This window comes from Erithacus rubecula, assembly GCF_903797595.1.
Source record: "Erithacus rubecula genome assembly, chromosome: 4".
Lineage (NCBI taxonomy): Eukaryota > Metazoa > Chordata > Aves > Passeriformes > Muscicapidae > Erithacus > Erithacus rubecula.
The window spans coordinates 34398923-34421562 of NC_136686.1; the positions used below are offsets into that span (position 1 = coordinate 34398923).

General features: G+C 42.1%; 1 protein-coding gene across 2 annotated transcripts; it reads right to left on the reverse strand.

The window, feature by feature from the left end:
- Positions 1-164: 164 nt before the first annotated feature.
- On the reverse strand, positions 165-14666 carry HMGXB4 (HMG-box containing 4). 2 transcript variants are annotated; one of them, XM_079305273.1, is made up of 12 exons: positions 14432-14666; positions 12351-12456; positions 11660-11775; positions 10266-10341; positions 8360-9353; positions 8203-8239; positions 6952-7033; positions 6393-6457; positions 5994-6099; positions 5280-5449; positions 4041-4163; positions 165-2461 (listed from the first exon to the last, which is right to left on the reverse strand). In XM_079305273.1, the coding sequence occupies exons 2-12, from the start codon at positions 12379-12381 to the stop codon at positions 2417-2419; spliced, it is 1845 nt and encodes a 614-aa protein (XP_079161399.1). In that variant the 5' UTR covers positions 12382-12456; positions 14432-14666; the 3' UTR covers positions 165-2416. The 2 variants fall into 2 exon arrangements, with proteins under 2 accessions (XP_079161399.1, XP_079161398.1); XM_079305272.1 differs by having other exon boundaries at positions 8203-9353.
- Positions 14667-22640: the final 7974 nt, after the last annotated feature.

Here is a 22640-nt window from a genome sequence, read left to right on the forward strand (position 1 = left end):
GTAATTTGGGTGACTGGTGCTGCTGGCAACAGTACAGCTTGCCTGCCAAGTGAGTGAGTTTAGCAGGGTTAGGATTGGATGTATTTAGTATTTCTCGGCAAAACACAAGTGATAATGACAGCTGCAGAAAACAGCACATGCCAGAAATGAACGACAATACTCCAGAAGTTAAAAAAAAATTATATTGTAAGTACAGTACAAAAAACTCTGTGTATAATTGTAATGTAATCAGGACCAAACAGCAAAGAAATAACAAAAATATAAAACCTGCTAAGTCTTGACAAAGTTTTCCCTATAGTACCAAATACCACAAGATACAGATTATACAAAGTGTACAAATTTTAATAAAAATACAATACACCAGGGTCATTTGTGTTTTTCACTCTTCAAGAATTTTCTGTTGTACAGAGGACAAAGCTAAAGCTGATCCCCTTCTGTTTCTTCAAAAGCAGATCTAGCCCTTCACCACAATGCTCTCAACTGTGAAGGGCTGGAAAGAGCCAGTTATTTTGTGCTGCTCACAGCAGCAGATGCTGCAGATGCCAGGATCTGAAGCAGGATTGGATTGCATCCTTCCTGGGCCCTTCCTATTTCCAGGCTCATTGGGATTTGTCCTAAGCTGTTAAAACGTGTTCTGGCCTGGTGGTCTGAGAATGTTCTGTGCCTCCTCTGCTGAGAAAACCCCTCACTGCACTGAGAAAAGATCTGTAAGAGACAGACTACCTTGCACAGGCACATCTGGGGAATACGTGGCAAAGAGCATGGGGAGAAAAACCCTCCTCCATATCCCAGGATTTAATTTATTTCTGATTTGAGGCTCAGCCACAATGAGGGACAGTTCACTTTCAACTGTCCTAAGAAAGAGAAGCTAGACTTGGAAGTAAAAAATGCTTCTTGTGATTTTAAAACTTTCCTGTTACAGAGCTGAAAAGGCCCGAGTCAAATGGTGTTTCAGTTGTTCTGCCTACCTTCACAAGATAGCCTGTTTCTACAAACACTTAGAATCTTCCTGGTGTTTCCTTACAAAATGCCCATGCTTACTACTATACATAGAATTGATTCCTGCAGGAAGTGAGGTGAGGCAAACTTGATTCACATTTTCCACACGCTGTTGGCTGAGGGAGGAATTTTTGCTTTTAAATTATGTATATATATAAATATATACACGCACGCACAGAGAAATATACAGGATAAATTAAAATCTGTTACAGATATTGGTAAAAGCTAAATACATGTGATATGGACACCACATACACATACATACACACAGACAAAAGCCTAAACAAGAATCACGTGTTCTCCTGCAGCTCCTCTTCCAGAGGAGCAGAAAACCAAACTCCAAGTATGTGGCTGGAAGGGAGGGAAACCAGTCCAATCAACCCACATGTGCCTTACTTGGCCATAACTGCTTCAAACTGGCCACTGGTCACTGCCTTGCAGCAGCACCACAGCCACTGCAATAGTGCTGGTGAGAGGGATGGGGGATGAGCCATTTCACAAAACAGGTGCAAGATGGGCAGAAACAATCCAAGTTTTCCCATCTGCTTCTCTACTCCTTTCCATCAAAGCAGGCTGACCATGCTGTGGAAAAATCAGCAGGAGGCTCATTCTCTCAAGTCAATGCAATGGATTGATACATTGTGCTAATGATGATTTCAATATGAGTCTCCACAAGGAAAAATTAAATTTATCATCTTCACTTCAAATGCCAGCTACCAGACCAGCCAGCCAACACTTACAACTTTCAGTAATAACTGACTGAAGAGTAGGGGTTGACCAAGAGGCAAAAAAGCTATTCAGCTTTCCCCTCAAGAAATGGGTTTTAAACAGAAAAATAGTTACAAATAGGGCTGGTGAAGAATTCAGTTCTATTCCTTGGTCCAAAATATATTATCATCTCTACCTGCCCACAAAATATCAATACTTCAGTTTAGGCAGGGATATCAGGAGATCATCTGTTTCATCTCCCTGCTAAAAGCAAGTCCAACTAGAGAAGGCTGATCATTCAGTTTTTGAGTATCATTGAGGGAAGGAGAGTCAAGAACCTCTCTGGGCAACCTGTTTCAATGACCTCTCTCATGGTGACAGCTTTCTTCTTTATATCAAGAAATCCCTTCTCTGTTTGTTTTCCCCACTAAATCTGAATTTAAGGCGAATATCTCAAAAGCTTTCTGAATTCTTCATGCGAAATACTTTCAGATTGGAGGACATTTCAACCACCAACACAAAAGAGTTTTCTCAGCTTAACTTCACAACTTTTCACAAAATACAAGTCAAATAGTTACAATCCTATGTATATACTATACACATATAAAACTTAAAAAGCCTCCACATGGAGCCCTTCAGGAGCGCCGGTGTAGTGCATGTACACAAGTCAGTTGCACAGAGGTTGAGTACATCCCAAGATCCTTTCCCATCAAAGTCCAGGCATGATGTAGGCAATGTTGTCTAGTGTGTTTGACTGGGAAAAGAAATTCGGTGGTTTTTAGTGTCAGGTAATAACTTGAAATCTTTAAAAATGGCACAGGTGAGGGTACTAAGCAAAGTCACTTGTGTTACAAGATGTTATGAGACAACCAAATCTGCCTATTGATCACCTCTAATAGGGTGTGTCAGATGGCAAAAAGAAGTGCCCTTCAGTTTTTCTTGGAAAATGCAACAAACAGAATTCTGAGGAATCCTTCTCATGCACATCAGAAAAAAAGACCCAGCTGTATGTTTTTCAGATGCAGTGTTTCAGTAAGCTCAACCCCGTGGCTGGAGAAGGCCTTAGGAACAGCACCTTTAACGGAGAGACGGAGCAGCTGGATCTGCACCAGCTGTGATTCTAGAATTTAGCAATGCCACCTACTGTCTCAAACATAAATTGCAAAACAACCGCTGGGGTTTATCAGTGTCTCAGAACACTACTGTCATTATGTGTCTGACTGTGAAAATCAGATTTATCATCAGCTCCTGAACACGGCTTTCCAGAAGTGAAGGGCAGCTGCCATAAGTCACCTAAAGCTCCATTGCTCCTTATAACAATAAGTTGATCGAGTTTCTAATAAATGCACCACTGATCATGTGGCGTCACTGCTCTGAATAAACTTGGCAAGCAGAAGGGAAAGAAAGCATCCGAGTTTTTCCATGGCTTAAGATGGGAACACCCCACTGACTCAGCTTTTGTGCACAGAGCCAGTTTGTGGGTGTTCACAGACTAAATTGTCAACTTTTTTCCTGTTGTTGACAGTCCATTCTCTTAATGAATAAATGTTTGGGCTGCCCTATTATGACATGTCAATTCATATGCCATTTTCATTGCCCCCTCAGCTAGACTTGGTTTTGGTCTCTTAACTTTTGCAGACTGTATTTTTTTATTTTTGCCCCTCTCCTTTGTTGCTTTATTCATGTCTGCTGTAGGAAGTATGACTTGTGATGGCTGCTGCCATCTTAATCTATGTCCACATCAGGCTACATAGATGCCATGAGCTGTTGCTAAATCAGAGTTCAATATTAAGAGTGGCTTAAAGTGGAAAAGAAACTGTAGTTATGCAGTTCCTTAAAACAGACTATTTTTCTTTCCTCAGAGGAGGTTTCAGCCACTTGTGAAAGGTCCTACACCTTAGGACATTAGGAATCCTGAGATCACAAATTGCTTTTTATGCTACTGAAGAAAAACCAGCTTGTGTGATAAAGAGCAGCTAGAAGGTGGGTTTTATTTTAATGGAAAATTAGAACTTTCAAAAATACTGGTATACTTTTATTCGATTCAGATTGATTGACTCCATCATGACTAAAACAGGACCTACCCACACTGCAATCAATGCTACAAGTACTAGGTCACTTACCAGTGGGAAAAAAAAAGGTTGCACACTATTGTACAATGGTAATATCTGTAAGAATTTCAATAAATATGCATCTATAAAAGACCATAACCAAGACAAATTTTCTTATTGCATTGGAATTATAATAATGTTACACTGATTATTCAAAAAAGCTCTATTTGGACTCTACTGAAATTAACACTACTAGAAAGAAAATAACCATAAAGAACTCACCAAAACATGCTTTGGACATCCATTTAACTCAGGCAGTTGTGTGGTCAGACATGCCAACGGGCCCAAAGCACAGATGATTGAATCTAGGAGTACTGACAAACTTCCTGAAACAGCCACCATGCCCTGGTAGTGAGGAAAGAAAAAAATGGGACAGGGATGAGAAGTGGAAATTTGGCTTCTTTCTTATCTGTATCCATTCTCATGCAGATACTGTATCTTCAGCTCCTCCAGTCCACTTCCACTATTTACACAGTAACAAAACTGTGCCTTGTGCTTCCCAGAGAGACTGCTGGCTCAAAAAATTTAGAATTCAGCAGGCAACGAACTGGTGAAAGATAAATATAGGAATCAACAAAAACCATCAGAAAGTTGTCAGTTGTATAAAACATTGATCCCACAAAATTTTGTAATATATTTTCTGTGCCATTTTGTACCATCTATTTTGTTAACTACATGAGTCCTAATGGCAACAGTTGTTTGATTTTTTTAAGTTATAAAATGCTAAGCCTATAGCAAATGCTTTAGTCATTGATATACTTTCAGGAAAGCGAATTTGTCTGTGTGCTTTTCTGGGCTCTGGTTGTTCCTCTCATGATCTCAATCAGTCATACCAAAACCAAAATGTAAGAACATTTATTTCACTGTTGATAAAATAAGCAAGCATAGTGGGGTGAGATTATCATGCTACTCATAAAACACAGTGATATTACTTGAGACAAATATGCTTTCTCCTTAGAAGCTGGGCTGAGTTCTCAGAGTGTGAATATGCATCCACAGAGTCACTGTCATTAAACAGCATTGAAACAATCCTAATCCAAAGCACTGGCAATACGATACTGCCAGAAAACTAGACAACATACAAAAAAATTCTTGGGAAAGGCTGACAGTTTTCTAAAAAGTAGAACAGTAACAAACTGACCAGAGACTGACAAAATAGCAAGGAAGTACCAAATCCAAGGTGAACATACAGTCAGAAAAGACTGAAGAGTTTACTGAACTACAAATTGCTTTCAAGGACCTAAAGCTGCAAAGCACCTGCCATTCTTTAATGCCAACTGCTTACTGAGTCCTTTTATTTCACTGAAAATAAAGAGCAATGCACCAAAAAAACAGAGCACGCCACCTCTAGTTTCTCTTCCTATCAGAAAACCACTGGTTAAACTTTCAAGAAAATAAAATAATCATCTTCCTGAATGCATTGTGTAGATGTTACTGTGACATTGCTGGTTACAAGCTCACCTCTGTTTCCTGCAGTCTGTGTCCAATGAGGCTCAGAGATTCACCCAGCAACTGTAAATGTGCAGCTACATCAATGGGATCTGTCTCAGGGGCTTTGGCTGGTGAGGAAGGCACCACCACGGTGCTGGTGGGGGATTTTTTGTGAGGAGAGATCACTCCTGTTGGAGAAGCTGGAAAACACACAAATTAAAATTCCATATTCCTTGCTTTCCCTGTTTTACTCACGAGCCTATTTATTTACTAAAGTTCAAATTTTATAGGCATGAGATGCTACAATAGTTCTGTTTCCCCAGTCTCGTAGTCTTTGGACTTGAAACTTTTTTTTTACATGTACAAAATATCTACCTCAGCTGAATGCAGCTGGGGAGATTTGATAACAGAGATACTAAACCATGAACAACCCATCTTCTCTCTAGCAGCAAACTAAACCAACTAGAACATCATTTCTGCCTCTTCTTATTTTACATTTCAATCCCTAAACTGCCAAAATCAATACCATTCTATGAATCAAATAAGGACATCTTTGTGAAAAATGCTGACATCACTCTTGCTCTCACAGAAAAGTTGATTTCACTTGGGATTTAAATGTCATGCTTTGTGAGAACAGCAGGTAGGGAGGAGAAGCACAGATAAGGACTTTGTTTTTTGTTCCACAGGTGATACTATCTTCCCTGTGCAAGAAAAGAGATGACACAAATAAAATGCACCAATTACCTTTCATTTTTGGTGCACCATCTGAAGATGATGCCTTTCTCTTCACAGTGGTGGCCTCTGCTTTATTCTGCTTGTGTTGGAGATACTGAGCTTTCTGCTTCCAGACCTGTAGTTGCCATGGCAAGAAAAGAAAGATTCATAACATTAGATAATTGTTATGTGATGCCAGGACCTGGAGGCAAAATGATGTTACATAGCTAGGAGGTGAAGCAATCCCATGAGAAGAAAATGAATGCTTTTATCTTTGCAAGGGCAAGATTTCCATACTTTGCACCTTTACATGCTTTAAGGATACAGGTAACATATTTCAAGGCAATGTGGCAATGCAGCTAGCACATTCTGATCTAAGCATCTAGTTCACAGAAATAATTTTACACAACAACTCACACAAGCACTCACCAGTTTATCCTTCTCAGGTAGCTGCTTCCACACTTCTGCCAGTTTTTTACTTAGCTCTCCAAAATCTGGGAGAAAGAAAGAAGAAAAACGTTTAAAACAAATTTGATCATAAAATCCTGGAGAGAAATAGGATATTTACTGGCCCATCCATACACATTTAGGAAGCAAGCCATTTTACAACTGGAACTCTCCACACTGTCCTGAAAATGTGCATTCCTGTTACACCTTAAAATGAAAAAAAAAAAACCAAACAGCTGATAGCAGGAAGATGAAGTCACAGTGTATTTACAGGTAAAGAACACAATGAAGGTAGCTCTTTAAGTAAAGAAAGAGCTAGCAAGTTCTTTACCTAAATTCACAACTTGGTTAAAATAAAATTATAATACAATCATGAAATCCACTCCTGTCCCCTTTGCCACCTCTTACTCTAAATAACATTGGCAAATTCTTTGCATTATGTCAAAATTAAGAAGTTGGTCTGAAACAGAGACAGTATGTTCTGCTAATTAATCTGACTGTTGTAAAATCAACAGAAGAGAAAGCTGGATTATTCCCTTACCTATTCCAGGGTGCTCAGACACAATAGTTGTACGATATTCCTTACAGAACACTTGATAAGCAGACATGTTTTTCTTCTTTGGCTAGTCAGAGGAAGAAAGGAAACAAAGATTTTTAATTATGATGAGATCTTCTTCTCCAATTTAATAAGAATTTGGCATTCATTAAAGACTTAAAGAAAGATATGGTACTTAGATGAGAAACTTTAAAAAGCAGTCCTTTACATCTTCTGGCTGAATTTAGTCTTCATGAATTCAGAGGAATCAGCCAGAACCAGTCTCAGTATAAGGCTTATCTTGCAAAACTCAACAAGCTGCTACTCTAAATTCATGATCGACGTACAACTTTGTTAATATATCTCAGTTTCAAATCCTATAATAAAACCCAGTATCTGTTATACTATTCACAGTAGCTATTACAGATCTATCAAAACAATTTAGTCCTCATGACAATGTTTTGTTCCATTCCTTGCATCCTTACAAAGTACTTCTATTTGGCAGGAAAAGAGACTGTGTAGTACATTGACAGCAAAGGTATTGCAATTGCTGAGCTATGATCAGAGAAAAATTCCCAAAGAGAATAGGATAATGGCTGAACAGATTTGGGCTCTGTCCATTTCCTCACACAAAGCATTATTTCTCTAACTGAACATGCACAAGCTGCTTTTCCCCATTTACTTACACAGCTACAGTTATCTCATTTGTAAACTTGTTCATATGCTAGCTACCATTTCTGCTACTCATATCTTTATGTAGTAACCATGGAAAACTGAATATATTAGTATAGGACAAAACTGGGAACATGGTAGTCTATTAGAATTAGAATTTCATTTGAATACAGGAGTAAATGGGTAAATATCTTCAATTTTCAGGTAACAGCTTGATTCCTTTTTACAGGAACTTTGATCAGTAGTCCAAAAGTCTGCCTGGGAATAGCTAGAGCCAGTCACATTAGAAAAAGATGCAGATGTGCTTGGTACATGACCTGCACCAAGCAAAATTAAGTATAACTTTCCCAGAGAACCTCTATTGGCTAAGGATTCTCTGTACCACAAAGCCAGAAGAACACATATTCCTTTTGCTGCAAATAGAAATCATGGTGGCTGACACACTTTTCCAAACATGCTTCAGTTAAATCACTGATAATTGGTATCAGTTATCCTTTGTTTCAATTTAACATGCTTTTGTAATGGAGTGCCTAATTCACCATTACCCACCACCCAATTTCTACTTTCCCTTCAACTTTTCCTTACTTTGTCTCTTTCTCTTTCCTTTTCTCTTTCCTTTTCTTTTTCTCTTTCTTTTTCCTTTTCTCTTTCCTTCTCCTTCTCTCTTTCCTTTTCCTTCTCTCTTTCCTTTTCTTTTTCTCTTTCCTTCTCCTTCTCTCTTTCCTTTTCTTTTTCTCTTTCCTTTTCTCTTTCTCTTTCCTTTTCTTTTTCTCTTTCCTTTTCCTTCTCTCTTTCCTTTTCCCATTTCTCAGCCTTGTCCTTCTCCTTGTCTTCTTTTTTCCTCCTCTTCTCACCTTGACCATCGGAGTGAAAAACAGCAGGAGGTGGAGGGACAACATAGGGGGTACTGGAAGGTGGTGGTGACACTCTTACTTCTGATGCTGAGACAGGAGAGTGCCCAGAACTCTTTTTAGACTTGGAGTGCTTCTTCTCTCTGTGTTTCTCCTTGTCCTTTTTTTTCTTACTTTTTTTTGACTTCTTCTTCTTCTTGATTTCCCGGTAGGAGTCGTCTATCACCAGCTCTCCAGCCTCCAACTCTCCACCAGAGGAAGAACCAGATTCTGGCGGTGCCTCCACACCTGAAACCTCGTACTCACTTCCATGGCCCTCTGAATGAAGGGAGGTGTCAGCACCAAAACTCTCAGAAGGTGGATGTGAGTCTGGAGGTGCTTTGTGCTTTTTCCGGGATGACTTCAGGAAGTTCTGCAGATCGTGCCCCAGCACGAATGAGCCTTGCTCATCTCTAGCTGATTTCTTTGAAGATTTCTTTGCAGCTGCTGGTGCTGAAGAGTAGGATAAAGAATCATCATCTGCTGCACTACTTTTCTCTTTTGGTGAAAGGATGAGCTTCATCTTCAAGCCATCAGGTTCACGGAGAGTAAGTGTCTCCGTGTTCACGTAAAGAGGTTTCATTTTTTTAGATTTGTGGGAGCTGCTGTCATCCACTGAGTGCTCCCCACTGCTTCCACTCAGCTTCTTCTTGGGATGCTCCTTTCTACTTTCAGAATGGCCAGAGGAAGAATGAGATGATTTTTCAAAGGTTCTCTTTGAAGACTTTGAGCTTGTGGCCAAAGGTGAGTTGATAGCCTTGAGTAAATCCATGGATGTATCAGCTGAGGATGGGCTAGAAGATGCTTTTTTCTTCTTTTTTGATGGTAGATCCAAAGGTGAGACACCTGAAAAAGATCAAGAGAAATGTACATTGAGATGATTCCCTTAAAGAAGGGAAGTGAGAATCTTGTGATCCTTACAATTAGAGCTGACAGATTTACATCTTGGCTTAAAGAGAACCACAGCAGCTCAGCACAGCCTTACTGGCACAATTCAGAGCCTGTGACACCTGAGCTGGTCAAGTAATTTAAGGAAGGGAGAGACAAAAGGAAAGCTGTTAAAGTTTTGTGAAACTCCATTTGTGAGTTGTGAAATAAAATGTTTTGATGAAAATACATCTAACTGAAATTACATCTCAAGTGCAAGGTTTTCATGATATTTTTAGCCAAGGTGAGACCAATGAGTTGAAAATACAAGATTTTCATTCTCTAGACAGATTTTGCTGGAAGATGAAATTTCAGCTTGGCTTTCTCCTTCTATTGGGCCAATAACAAATCCTAAATGTGTTAAGTGTCTATGAACTGAATTGTCATTTTCTGGCCAACTTATTAACTGTGAGAGTAACTGAACAGAAAAGCATTTGTTTTTCAACCTCAGACATTCTATTTTGATAAATTCAGAGAAAGTTATACTTATAGTGTAATTAGTTTGTAATGCAACAGGAAAACAAGAAAAGCAAACGTCAAATGTGAAGGTGAGTTAGAAAACTACAACTTGTCAATGAAAAGGTGATGGAAGATTCTCAACTCCCTGCAATGGCAATTTGTTAAGACAGACTCTGAAAATATAATTCCCTAATCTTCTGCTGTCTGGTGCTGATCTGTGTCAGGTTTCTGATTACTTGTTCTAAGGCAGGTTGATGTACTCTCCTCCTATAAAATGCTAACCACAAAGCTTGATGACAACTGGTTTAAGAGCATCCTTTCCTAAAAGTCATGATGTGTTTAGCCCCTTCCCCTGCTTGATTACTACCTTACCTCTGTAGCAGAACTCATCAGAGGAGTGCTTTCTCTTCTTTTTGTGAGCTTCTGTCCCTGGAAAAAACTCACTGTCCTGGAATATGAAAAAAAAAAAAGTTGCTGATAAAAAGAAGGGAAACAATGTAAGAATAACATGCACTATTAACATAGATAAGCATTTGTACGAGCTGTCAAAAGTTATTTGTACTACTTTAACACCAAGGAACTGTACATATAAACCAGGATCATTATTCTAGGTGCTAAAAGAAAACCTACTCTGTCCCCAAGACCACACTGTGCAGGTTTAAAGTAAGACAAAACGCATGTTACAGACAGGTGTGAGAATACAAGAAATATCATTAGTCAGGATTGGTTCCAGCACAACAGTCACCTAATTGACATCAAACTTTCTGTAGGCACAGCAGCACAACAGGGCTCCAAGGAAACTGAAAGACAGATCTCTGCAGGGAGACCCCAAGTGTGAGAAGACACATAAAAGAAAAAAGACCTTTGCAAAGTGTTGAGATATGGGCAATGAAAGCCATCACTTGGAGATCAGCTGATAAGTTTATATAAGACATCTAACCTTTATTAAAGCTAAGAAATAACTTCAGATGCATAGACTGTCAAGCCTTGAAAACAAAGGAGAGCATTTCATTCTTACCAAGCTGAAAGAGTAGTAACAGGAGGTACAAAGAAGTGACAACTAAAATGATGGGACAAAAATATGTCCTTAATATGCCATGCCACCTAATTATTATCTGTGTCTTGATCAATTTATGAATCTGAAACTCCTCTAAAGAATTCCAACTGCATGGTTGAAGATTTAATTTTAATCAAGAACTTGCTTTCAAGATGAAAAACACCCCAAATCATTAGATAGCCACCTGTGAGCTAACAGCAGAAACTGCAGCTCAAAGAGGAAAGCTTTGAAGAAACTTAAGTTGCCACCATGTGTTTCAAGAGTTAAGGCCTCAAAGGAGTAAACGGGACAAGTTCATTCTTCTCATGAGCTATTGCTGGAGGCTGTCTGCAGTGCATCAGGTAATATTCTATTCATCCTTTGCTGGCGATTCATACAACTGTAAATGCTATTTTTAAAAATGTGTGTAAGAAGTTATTTGCAGCATCTTCTTACTTGCAAGGTTCTACATCAACACTAGGACAACACTCCTACTCCCTCATTTTCTGAGGCCAGAAAAATTGGAATCAGGGATTGATTGCCTTCCTTTTTCCCAGGAAAGTTACTGAACAATACAGAACATTATTAGCTGCTCTTGATGGCTTCTATATGCTTCTAAATTTAAAAAAAAAAAAAAAAAAGGACAAGAAACTCATTCCACCCCATTCCATCCCATCACTACCTTTATACATATCTTTAGACCTTGAACCTTTTCTCTGTGGGTTTCTACCTGAGCTGTGATCTCGTTTTCCTCTTGCAGAAGATCCTTGTACGAGCGCTTTTTCTCTCGCTGTATCCTGCCAGGTGCCAGCCCGTCATCAACGCTTCGGTGACTCTCTAGGAACTCTGATTTGTGGGAAATGGGAAAAAAGGAGGAAATTAAATACCACATTCAGGAATGACAGACAAGTGGACCACTCCTAACAGAGGACATTGGCACAGAGTGATGCACAAAGCCCAACAAGCACAGAGGCCTGAAAGGTAACAAACAGTCTGTACTGTCTGACCAGAAGGATGGGGCTCAGTGCTCTAACACAGTCATTCCATATTTAATCTCTATGTTCCTTCCTAAAGACAAGTGGACCTAGAAATGCTACCATGACTAAATTTATCATTATCCCTCATCCCTGTGCCATTGATTGGCAGGGAGAAGAAATGCTGCAGTAGCAAAGTTTCCCATCACGGTGTCTGCATTAGGAAATGCCACCCATTTCTCTCAAATTCTAATCCCAGTACATTGCACCTGGAAGTCAAGGGCTTGGGATCCTCCAGTAACCTGGCCAGGTTAAATTTAAGGGTTCCACAGCACCCTAATTTCTTTCCCACTCTGCATGGCCTGGCAAGAGCTGCAAAGGGCACCCTTTTTAAAAATTTCTTTGTTTTTTTGTGCTAATCCCTCTGAGATTATGAAGCAGTCATACCTTCTTTCTTCTTGGTGCCATCATAAGCCATGGTGGTCCTGCAGGAGCCTGTGAATGAGCTGCCACGTCTGGGCTCCTTCCCCCGTTCCCATCTATAGGAAAAGGTCTGAGAAACAGAGAATAAAAATAACCCTCCCATAAAGAAGAATCACTATGCACATGAGGAAATTTTCTCTGAACCAAATAAGGATTCTTTGGAAAACAGTGGGAAAGAGAAAGGAAATGAGTGGTCACTCTTCAGGCTTGACAGATTTGGGTTTTTTAATAAAAATAGATATTTGCGTTATTTTAAAGATAGAAAATACCACTGCTTTCTCATAAAATATCTGAATCACTGAACTAATTTATTTACAAAAATAGAAAGAGGGTGAGAAGACAACTGGGTTTGATTTTCATGACACACAAAACTGCACCCAAACTGTGTCAAAGCCATTTTTGTCAGGAGCCACTGTAGCAAAGAGCGGGATGTTTAAAGAGATTTCAAACCCTTGAATCTCAGATGAAGTGAAGGAAAAGAAGGCACCAGACAGAAGGAATTAAATTACAAAATAATTATTATTGGTGGTTTTTTTGTTTTTTTTTTACTAGAGGATCACACATTTTGTATTAGAGGTGTGTATCCTTTTGATGCTATCACTGCAGCCAGTGTGTGCCAGCCTGGGAGAAGGGATGGAAGAGAGCACTCCTTTTAGCTAGGCCTGCAGCAACCCAACCTCTGCCCTCAGCTTTCAGTCCTCTCACTGCACCAGCTAGGGGCACACAGCAGGGCAGTGCTGCTGTGGAATGGCCACACTCTGGTTCTCTCAGAGCAAACAGCTTTTGTTCCTCAGCCAGTGACCAGCTCAGCAAGAAAAGATCCACGTTCTGCTCCTGTGGGATTAATCCAATTGCTCCCAGCTGCCTTTGTGTGTTACACGTGCACATGTGCTAACATCCAGCCACAAAGAGCTCACAGTCTGCTCATCCCAGCTGTCATGGTCATCTCACCACACTGAAGCTATGTGGGAATATTTTGGGAACAGGGAACTTGTGCTTGTACATCCCCCATGCAACTCGATTTTATAAACAACTGGCTGATGCTGACAATGTACAACTCATTGATCCTACAGTGGTTACTTAACTGATACAATAAAGTCACAACTAAATCAGGCCTGTGGGTACACAGGAGATGCTTCTGTTTAAATTTACAGGAATACATGTTATTTCTTTAGGTTTTGGGAAAACACCGACTGCAGAACATCAAGTCAGTATTCTGACCATTATCTATTGCTGGTAGCAAACATGAGGATTCTACCTACACACAAGAGCACTGCATATGTACATGCAGACAGCATTACACTTGGCATAAAATAGGGCATCTTGCCACTTATGGCTCTTGATCGTAATCCAGCCGTTGTCAACATTTTGAGTTGTTTGTCAGAGACTCGAGTGGGAAGACACAACATCAGAGTATTGTGCTCAACAAGGTAAGGGCCTCATCCTGCTCAGCAAAACAAAGCTGAAGACATTCATGAAGGGGTGACCTGGAGAGTCTAAGATTTCTTTGTACTATATGCATACCTTTCAGTCTCTTTTTAAACGTTACCTGCTCGGCAGGTACAAAGATGGTAGATACTGCCCAAAGGCGCTAAACAGCCAGCAAACACAAAAGATACCATTAACTACTCTCATCCTGTAAACCTCAATTAGGCTTCTCTGCTTCACATTCCCGGGTTTCAGCAGGGATGGCACAGGCTCGGCGGGGAAGCTCTCCCTTCACGTGTCCCGCTCCTCAGCGCACACGCCTGCGGTTCAGGCCCAGCCTCGCTCCTCGGCAGCCCCGGGGCCCCGCACGGAGCCCCGCTCCTCGGTCCCGCTCCTCTGGCGGAGGCGGCCCCTCGCCCCATGTCCCGCCACCGCTCCCGCCGAGGCCGCGAGGGCAGAGACGGGACCGCCGGGGAACCCGCGCGCAGCCGAGGGCGCGAACCGCGGCCCCGGCCCATCCTGCGCATGCGCCCCGACACCCCCCGGAGCCCGGACCCGCCGCCGCCTCCGTTCAAAGCGGGCTCGCCCGCCCCGCTCCCGCCCGCGCGTCCCCTCACCCGAGCGGGCTCCAGCCTCACGCCAGCCCGCGGCTCCGCCCCTGCAGCAGGTCCGGGCGTGCCCCGACTGCGGGCCCGCCCAGCGGCGAAACGGCCCGCCGGCGCCGAGCCGCGGCCGCTGGGTGGGGACGGGCCGCGGCCGCCTCACTCGGCCCCGCCGCTTCCCGCCGCGCCGCCGCCTGCGGCCGCCATCTTGGGCAGGGAGATGAGGGACCCGCGGCAGGGCCGGCCAGCCGAGCGCCGAGCGCCTCCAACGCGGCAGCCGCGGGGCGGGGCGCGGCTTGCCGAGCGCATCGATGGGCGGCGCGGCGCGCGCCGTGCGACCCGCGGGTGGCACGCGCGGGGCTCCTGTGCCCGGCTCTGGTCCCGCCCGCCCCCATGGAGCGGTGCCCGCCGACCCCCGGCATGGCGCAGCCTCCTCTCGGTGCGCGGGTCCCGGCACAGCTTCCCCTCTCTTGTCCGTGTCTGTAAAGGACTGAGCTGGCCGAGCTCGCAGCCAGGGCTGCTTGTTGGCTTGTTGCTGCCGCGGTGGGTCAGTGGGAAAGTGTGAAATTGAAGTTACTAAACAGTTACAGAGCCAGCGCTGCCATGAGATTAGTCACACGCACATGAATGGGCACGTCTCTCTCAAGGCTATTCCCCAAGGATTCCCCGGGGAGCTGAGGGGATGCGGGGCCGGCCGGGGCAGAGATGAGCGCGACTGAAGAGCGCGCTCGGCGCTACTGCCCGTGAGGGCATCAGCAACCCTCGCACCCGCGCCTACCCCTGGCAAAGGGGGCAGCCAAGAGAATGGAAAATTGACCCCAGGGCTCATTCTTTATTGCAAAGGCTTCAAGACCGAGGTTATAAAAGAGCTCAGGAAACAGCCAGGTTTTCCCACTAGGCTAACCCTTCTTCACTCTGACCTGTTGGGAGGTTCAGCAAACCTCCTTTCACTGTTACCTTAAATCCCATAATCTGTACTGATGCAAAAGCTGTCTTTGTTTAGGTGCCGGCAGACGCTCCCGTGTCTCTTTGGCAGTCCCATGCTGTCTGCAGATCACAGTTCCCAGCCATGCCCCAGGTTAGACCTGACCCATCACAGACAGGCCATTCCCTGTCCCTATGGATCCGCCTTCGGGTCCTGCTGATGCTTTTGTGTCCTAACAACTACAGAATGATGACAGTAATTATTTGCAGTCCAGTAGGGCCTGGAGGAGGAATTTGAAGGGAATAGAGGCCTATGCCTGTTGTGCTGTGTGAAAGTGTGGTTTGATCCAAAGTGAGGGGTACAGCCTGTACACACAGATCAATGTCTGCAGCTCTAACACATCGGGGTAAAAACTCACCAGCCCCTAGGCTGAGCACAAAGCCTGTGCAGATGTTCTCATGCGTATGCACATGTGCTACAGGCAAAACCAAAATCACTTCTTGCCCTCCAGGCTGTAACTGAGGGAGGAATCACCAAGGTGGACAAGTGCCTCTGCAAATTTATGACCAGGATCTTGCCAGAGCTGAACCTGACATGACCTCCTTTACTTCTGCTTATTGATGATGTTTCTAGGGGTCTCAGTGGTGGATTCATACCCCATTTAACAGTGCACAGCACAACAATTCACAGTTCCTATGTTTTTATGGTCTTCAGTTTTCTTGCTCGTGTTACAGACTGTACAAAAACATCTATGGACGTAACAGAAACATCAGTTAACTCCTTGGAGCTCCTGGCCTATGGGTCAGGTGGAGGCAGAATGGGAGCAAGTCAGAAGAAGCTGTGAGCATGTTTGGGAGAGGCTATGTGCAGCCCAAAGAAACAGGGATTCAGATTGCTTTGAAAATGGAGACCTTAAATTAGCCTGGCATTTGATGATAGGAGGCATTTGGTAATGATAGGTAGTAAATGCGTGGGGATGTTATGTTTAATATTCTGCACCCTAGAAAGAGAAACCATTTGAGCTCCCCTGCAGTTTAATGTTTTTAGTGCTGGATGGTTCATAGGTATTAGATTGTGTCAGAGCCTGTGTGTGTATGAAAGAGAATGAATTTGCAGGTGAGCTTGCAAAAATGAGTATCTGTCAGGATGGTTGCACATAAAGCCACTGAAGCACCAATCATTCAGACTTCTCCTGTTGAGATCCATCCAAGTTTCTTTCCTCCCACAGAACAAACATAATAGTAATAATAATAGGAACTGTAACAGTAGCAACAATAGCCCACAGTCCCTTATACTGCACTTCTCGTCAGCAAAGAAATGCTCAGAAAAATTAATTCAAATAATTCCCATTCTTCAGAGCTCATAAAGGGAACCAACCAGCACAAAACACTGGCATTTACTGGGTGCTTTCAGACAGCTTAGCCTTTGGCTTTTACAGAAAAGCCAGGAGTCTCTTTAGAGTATACACCTAGATTAAACAGGTCAGGTATGGAAAATGTCAGAATGCCAATAGCAAATTTAGGAGAATCACAATCCCTTCAAATCCTTAATACTTGATAGAATTGTTTCTTTGTACTCTGGAATATAAGAGGTCGTAGCGAGGGAATCAGAAAATCAAACAGTCCCTATGGCTTTTGAGACCTGAAGTGCAGCTTCAGTCAGTCTCAGACTGTTGTGAGAATATTGCTTATTCCTTTTGCTCAGAGCATCTTGCATTCTTTTGCCTACATCCTTGGGAAAGAAACTGCAAAAGGGTACATGGTATGTTCCCTCAGGTGTTCTCTTGGCTGTGAATTACATGTTATATAAAATGCTCTTGGCAGTGCAGAACATTTTGGGATGTGTGTATAGTTCCCTGTGCTTAATGCAAGATTAGTTGTGTACTAAGGACTTTCTGCCCATGAAGCCACCCAATCTGGCCTTGCTTTCCCCACTTTATTTCCACCATGCACCCTCATCTGCTTATTTTCTCCTGACTGAACAACAGTCTACTCTGCTAGATTTTGTAGTCCTCTTTTGTTTCATTGGGTTTTAGTACTTAGTTTTATGGTGCTTTGAGTGCAATAAGAGGAATGAATAATAACATGAGCACGAGCTTACAACCTAGTTATGTACAGAATTAAATTCAGCACTCAGAGCTGTGCGAACAATTATCAATTTTACCTGTCATAGTTTTGCAACTCATAAATCTCTTTTCACTCCTGTCCCAGTTTCTTATATTTTTTCCCTAGATTCCGAGATGATTTGGCATTAACTGTTATGGGACCTGGTATAAAACCTCTGCTCTCTACCTACTGAAGAAAAGCAGCACACAGGCAGGGCTACTCTTACAGCACATGTTAGTTTTGTTGTTTGTTTTGCACAGGCAGTGTTACTCTTTCCTGTGCACAAGACTTGTGTGTTACCAGCCACCAAGTTGCCTTTCAACAGGAAAGTGGAGGAAGTGACCATGATGTCACTGTGAATTCAGGTGAAATGAACCTTGCTTGCTTGCTTGCCACTTGCTTCACCCATACAATTATTTAAGAATGCAGGTGACTCCTCTTTGGGTTCAAGGACTTGCTTCCTTAGAGAATCAAAACTTCAAAAAATTTGTTATGTGCATTGTTTTGGTGTTGGAGCTTTATTGAAATTACTTCCCATTTGTCTTTACTTTTTTTGTAGGATGTGTTCACTTTCATGCCTCTTCATCTATCAGTTCAGTCATTAATGAAACCACAAAGGTGTGTGCATTCATTCATAATGTCAATACAGCAGCCTGAGTGTTCCCTGGAGCCACAGCATGTCACAGTGGGAACACAACTTCTCTCCCTGCTCCTTGTGCTGCACCCTCTGTATTCATGCTGAGAGAGCTAAGGTGAGATGGCAGGTCAGTGTTCATCTTGTAGGGAAAAGGTACAGTGAACTACAGTAGGATTTGTGGGGTCTGGAGAGGAAGACCCTGTTCCTGGAAGTCGTTAAGCAAAGGGGAAAGAACTATACCAGGCTGATACACAAAAAGAAAAAGCTAAATGCAGGCAATCAGTCAGCATTGAATTTGCCTCTTTTCACTGATTTTGCTGTCTTCCTTCTCATCGCCTGCCAGGGAGGTAGAATTGGTTTAATCTGAGCTTCACAGAGCCATGCAAAAACTATTGCAGTGCTTTCAGCACTGAGATCATCTTCCATGCCTTTCCCTAGAAACCTTGCTGGTGTCTGCTCACAGCCCTGGTCCCATAAAACAGCAGGCATTCATCTCTATCTGTATTCTGGGTTTGCATTTTCCCTTTTTTCCCTCGAATCTGTTCATTTATTTAAGTTCCTTCTCTCATACCTTGATTCCATTATAGTCTTCTTCTGTACAGGTCAGACTGACCTGCTCTTTTCTTTTTAGACATTGTAGCATGATCCTTCACCTTTAGGAAAAAAAGCCTGTAACTCTGGGGTGCTCCATTCCTGCAGCTTTCTGTTTATGACAGATACAGAGCATTGACATCTGTCCTGTATTGGGTAGCAGAAATTACCCTATTACTAATATTTCTCTCCAGATAATGTAGATGGCTCATGGCTATTTCTGTAGACCAAGCCTGCATATTGCCTCTGCTTCTGGCTACAGATGCCACTGCTGGAGATCAGAACTTTTGGGAAAAGCAGGAGATTTTCACTGAACAGCTAGAAAGTGGCAGCGGAGTTTTCAGAGGCTGGCAACAGGACAGTGCTGCCTGCAAAATTCTTGAGATGCCAGCTGGGGTAATGCCAAGCTTGTGTAGTGTGCCATGGTCTATGGAGCTGCTGCAAAAATATGGGCAAGAGGCAACGTGTGGAAAGGGCTCCAGACTCAGCAAGGCTGGAGTCACACTAAAGGCAAGGAGATGTACTGATGTGATGAGAGGTGAGGAATAACAAATGTTATGAATTGCAGAGTGTTGGGAGAAGTTGGTGGTTTTGCAGGACATTCTATGTGTTTTACATAACAGGTAACATGATCTGAGTCATCAAGTGCTGTTCACTGCTATTGTAGGCCCACTGTCATTCAATCCCTTATTGTAAAGTGATCAGTCTTTTAAAGTAATCAAGTCTCATTCCCCTACAATGCTCACTAGGAGACTATTCCAGAGACCCTTTTGTCTGATGGTTAGGAAACATCTCCTAATTACCAGTTTAAATGTATACATGGTTAGCTTGCATTCATTGTTCTTGTGCCAAGATCTTATTTTAGCTAAAATAATTATTGCCTTTTGTTGCTGTTTTTGCACAGAAGAATTTATAGAGAGCTGTCACACCTGCACTCATTCTCATTTTGCAGATAGAATATGGCTCTCAAAGGAAAGAAAAACTGTACTGCATGGAGACATCAACCCCTCTTTCCCCAAATTTGTAAAAGCAGTTAGTCCTTGGTATGGGAGTAAATATAGCTGATCAATGATACAGTGACTGTTTTTTGTGATTGAACTATTGTTTGTTTGCAAACTTGCTTAAAGAAGCCTCACCTCTCACTGTGCCACAATCTGACATAAAATTAAATCAAGCTCACTTATCTGGGTTATAGGAGAGCCTAAAAATAATGATCTGTGCATCACTGCCTGGTACAAGAGAACTATCTAATGGGGAATTCTGCAGTCTAGACTGTGGCTGAGCTCATGCTGGGAAAGATGTGGGAATGAAAGGCCTCTATAAAATGAATTTTAGCTGTGCTTTGCACCAAGCAGATAGAAGAGTCATAAAGCTGAGCTTAAAATTTTTGTGTGAAAACAGTATTGGTCTGAAGCATAAGTACAAATGTGGGATACACTTGAAATGAGAACATTTTCTTTGTAATGCACATCAGAAACCTTCAGAAGTTAAGGTGCTTCAAGATGAATCAGAGTGGAAGCTCCTTCAGCTCCTCGTTCACTGCACTCTGCAACAGCATTTTGAAATTTCTGCTTTTCTTTCATCAGTTACTCTCCAGATGGAAGTTGAGGGTTTTCAATATTGTCTGGGGATGCTGAAGCTGTGACAGTCTGAGAAGCAGTTTTGACCAACCTCCCAGTGGCTCTCAAATCCTTATCATGTGCCTGGGCTGTGTACTGATCACTTGTACACAAGGGAGACAAATTGTTCTCTAAAGAAGTGCTGGTCCCAAATAAGGCACATGGATCTGTGTGCCCCACATTTATTTTGATGAGAGACCTAGGGAAGAGTTTGGTGGATTTCAGTTATGATTTCAGAATGGGGAAATGTGGAAGAAAAAAAAATAAAAAAGCCTACACAAAACCTGTTGTTTGTTCCTATGTGGGATATAACAGTGTACTTACATAGAGAGAAGCTGAGAGATTATATCACTATATATCCCAGTCATAACTCCTTTCTTTTCTTAACAGTACCAGCCAGGGAAGGCTATTGAGTATTGGTGCTGCACTTGGAGCACAGAAAGAATGGGATTCAATTCACGGTTAAATGTCTCAGGTAATGGAAGCGTTTACCACATCACTTGAGAGCAGTGTATTGTCTGCTAGATTTCATAAGCAAGGAGTTTTCTTTTTTATGTAGTTGAACTGCTTGCTTTTTCTGAAGAAATAAATGACCAAATAAAAACCAAATCTGAAACCTTCCCCACTGAGTCTATTTCAGTTGTTGCTGTTTTCTTCACATTTTCCTCCTTGAAATGCATTAGTTTCCAGTTGAAGGAGCCTGAAGAAAAGATGATTATTACCAAGAAATTTGCAAATTAGCACAGCTCAAAACACCCCCACAGCAGTGTTCTAGTAAAATAGGTGAGGCTGGGCTAAAACCTCTATATATTTATTTGGATCATTCTATATTTGCATTTAGGAATCACATTACTGAGCTAAAATTTAGGACTCCTAAGACACATTTGTCCTGGAAACAGCACTGGTAAATTACAAGCTCTGATAGGTGGGAGGATGAGGACAGTGTCTAAGCTCTAACAAGGAGAAAAGTAACAGATTTTTCCTTTTCTATTAAGTTCATATGCATATTTTCAGCACATTCAACAAATGAATAGTTCTGTGCTTGGACAAAATTAGTGGTTAAAGAGAAGTAAAATGCACCAAGTATGGTATGTGGGATATTGCAGTGCTATTATGCAAATTGGTGCTCTGTCTTCAGCAGGAGTTTTCAGTTCAATTTAGATTTACTCCAAAGGAGGAGAAGAATGTGTTTTAGCCTGACTGCTGGGATGAGACTATGAATGGAAAAAACTCCCATATAAAGAAAGAATGAAGCATCAGTGAAAAGATGGAGAAGAGATGGAAAATGTACACTATATAAGGTAGAGTGCAGAAGATGTGATCACTAATCACTGAGGATTTTTTGTGAAAGGAGAAAGGAGAGTTTAGTGGAGAGGGAAGTGACTGGTTAAATGAAGCTTTGTGCTATGACAGAAGGAGGCAGTGGAAATCCCTGCTTTCAGGTTTCTTGGAGTACAGGAGCACAATTTTAAACAAAGGTGGAAATTTCTGTGTTAATTCTGGTGTAATCACTGTAGTTGAAAATACACTTTTTATTTCAACTCTTCCATTCTGGAAAGCAGAGCCCTGCCATATGCCAGAAATCGAATTTGAATTCTGAGAACCTGTCAAGTAATGCTTATGGGAGAAAAATGATCACATAAATGTCAAATGCATCATTTCTTAAATGTTCCTGCTCTGGTCATTGCTCCTGCTCTGGTCATGTCTCAGCAATATCTTTTGGGGTGAATGTGGATCTACACAACATTATTTTCATTATGTGCTGAAGACATCCAGCACTGTATTTTTCACCATATTCCTCCCTTTACTGCAGGTAAGTTCACAGTTTATGTCTGTATTATTCTGCACTGCTAAGCCAGTGCTACCTGCCAAGATTTACAACATCTTTCCTTAAGCTCAAACAGTTATAAAAATCACTAGATGGCAGCAGTGCCATTTCTGGTCTCCTGTTGCCCTGAGCTCCTGGTCACAGCTGTGTGCTCTGGGGGGCTCCTTGTAGCCAGTTCCAAGCTTTGCAGGGTATGCAAGGGCAGCTATGCCTACCAAGAAAATACTTGCTTCTTCCTCAGAAAGAGATTTTTGTTCTCCATTTGGTGCCTTCACAAAGGCTGAGTTTTAATGGATGATTCCCTATTTTACCTCAGATTCCTTGCTTTTCTCTGAAATTGCCCCAGTTTGTAGCTTGCAGACACTGGTATATGCACATGCTAATGGCTGTGCTGTTATGGTATGTTTTGTGCTTCCAAGGTAGTGCAAGGTAACTTAGTTTGGCTCAGAGCAGAGAATATCCCTGGAATCACCAGAGGTTGGCTCCATGGCTCAGGTAAGAAATTGGATAACAGGAATT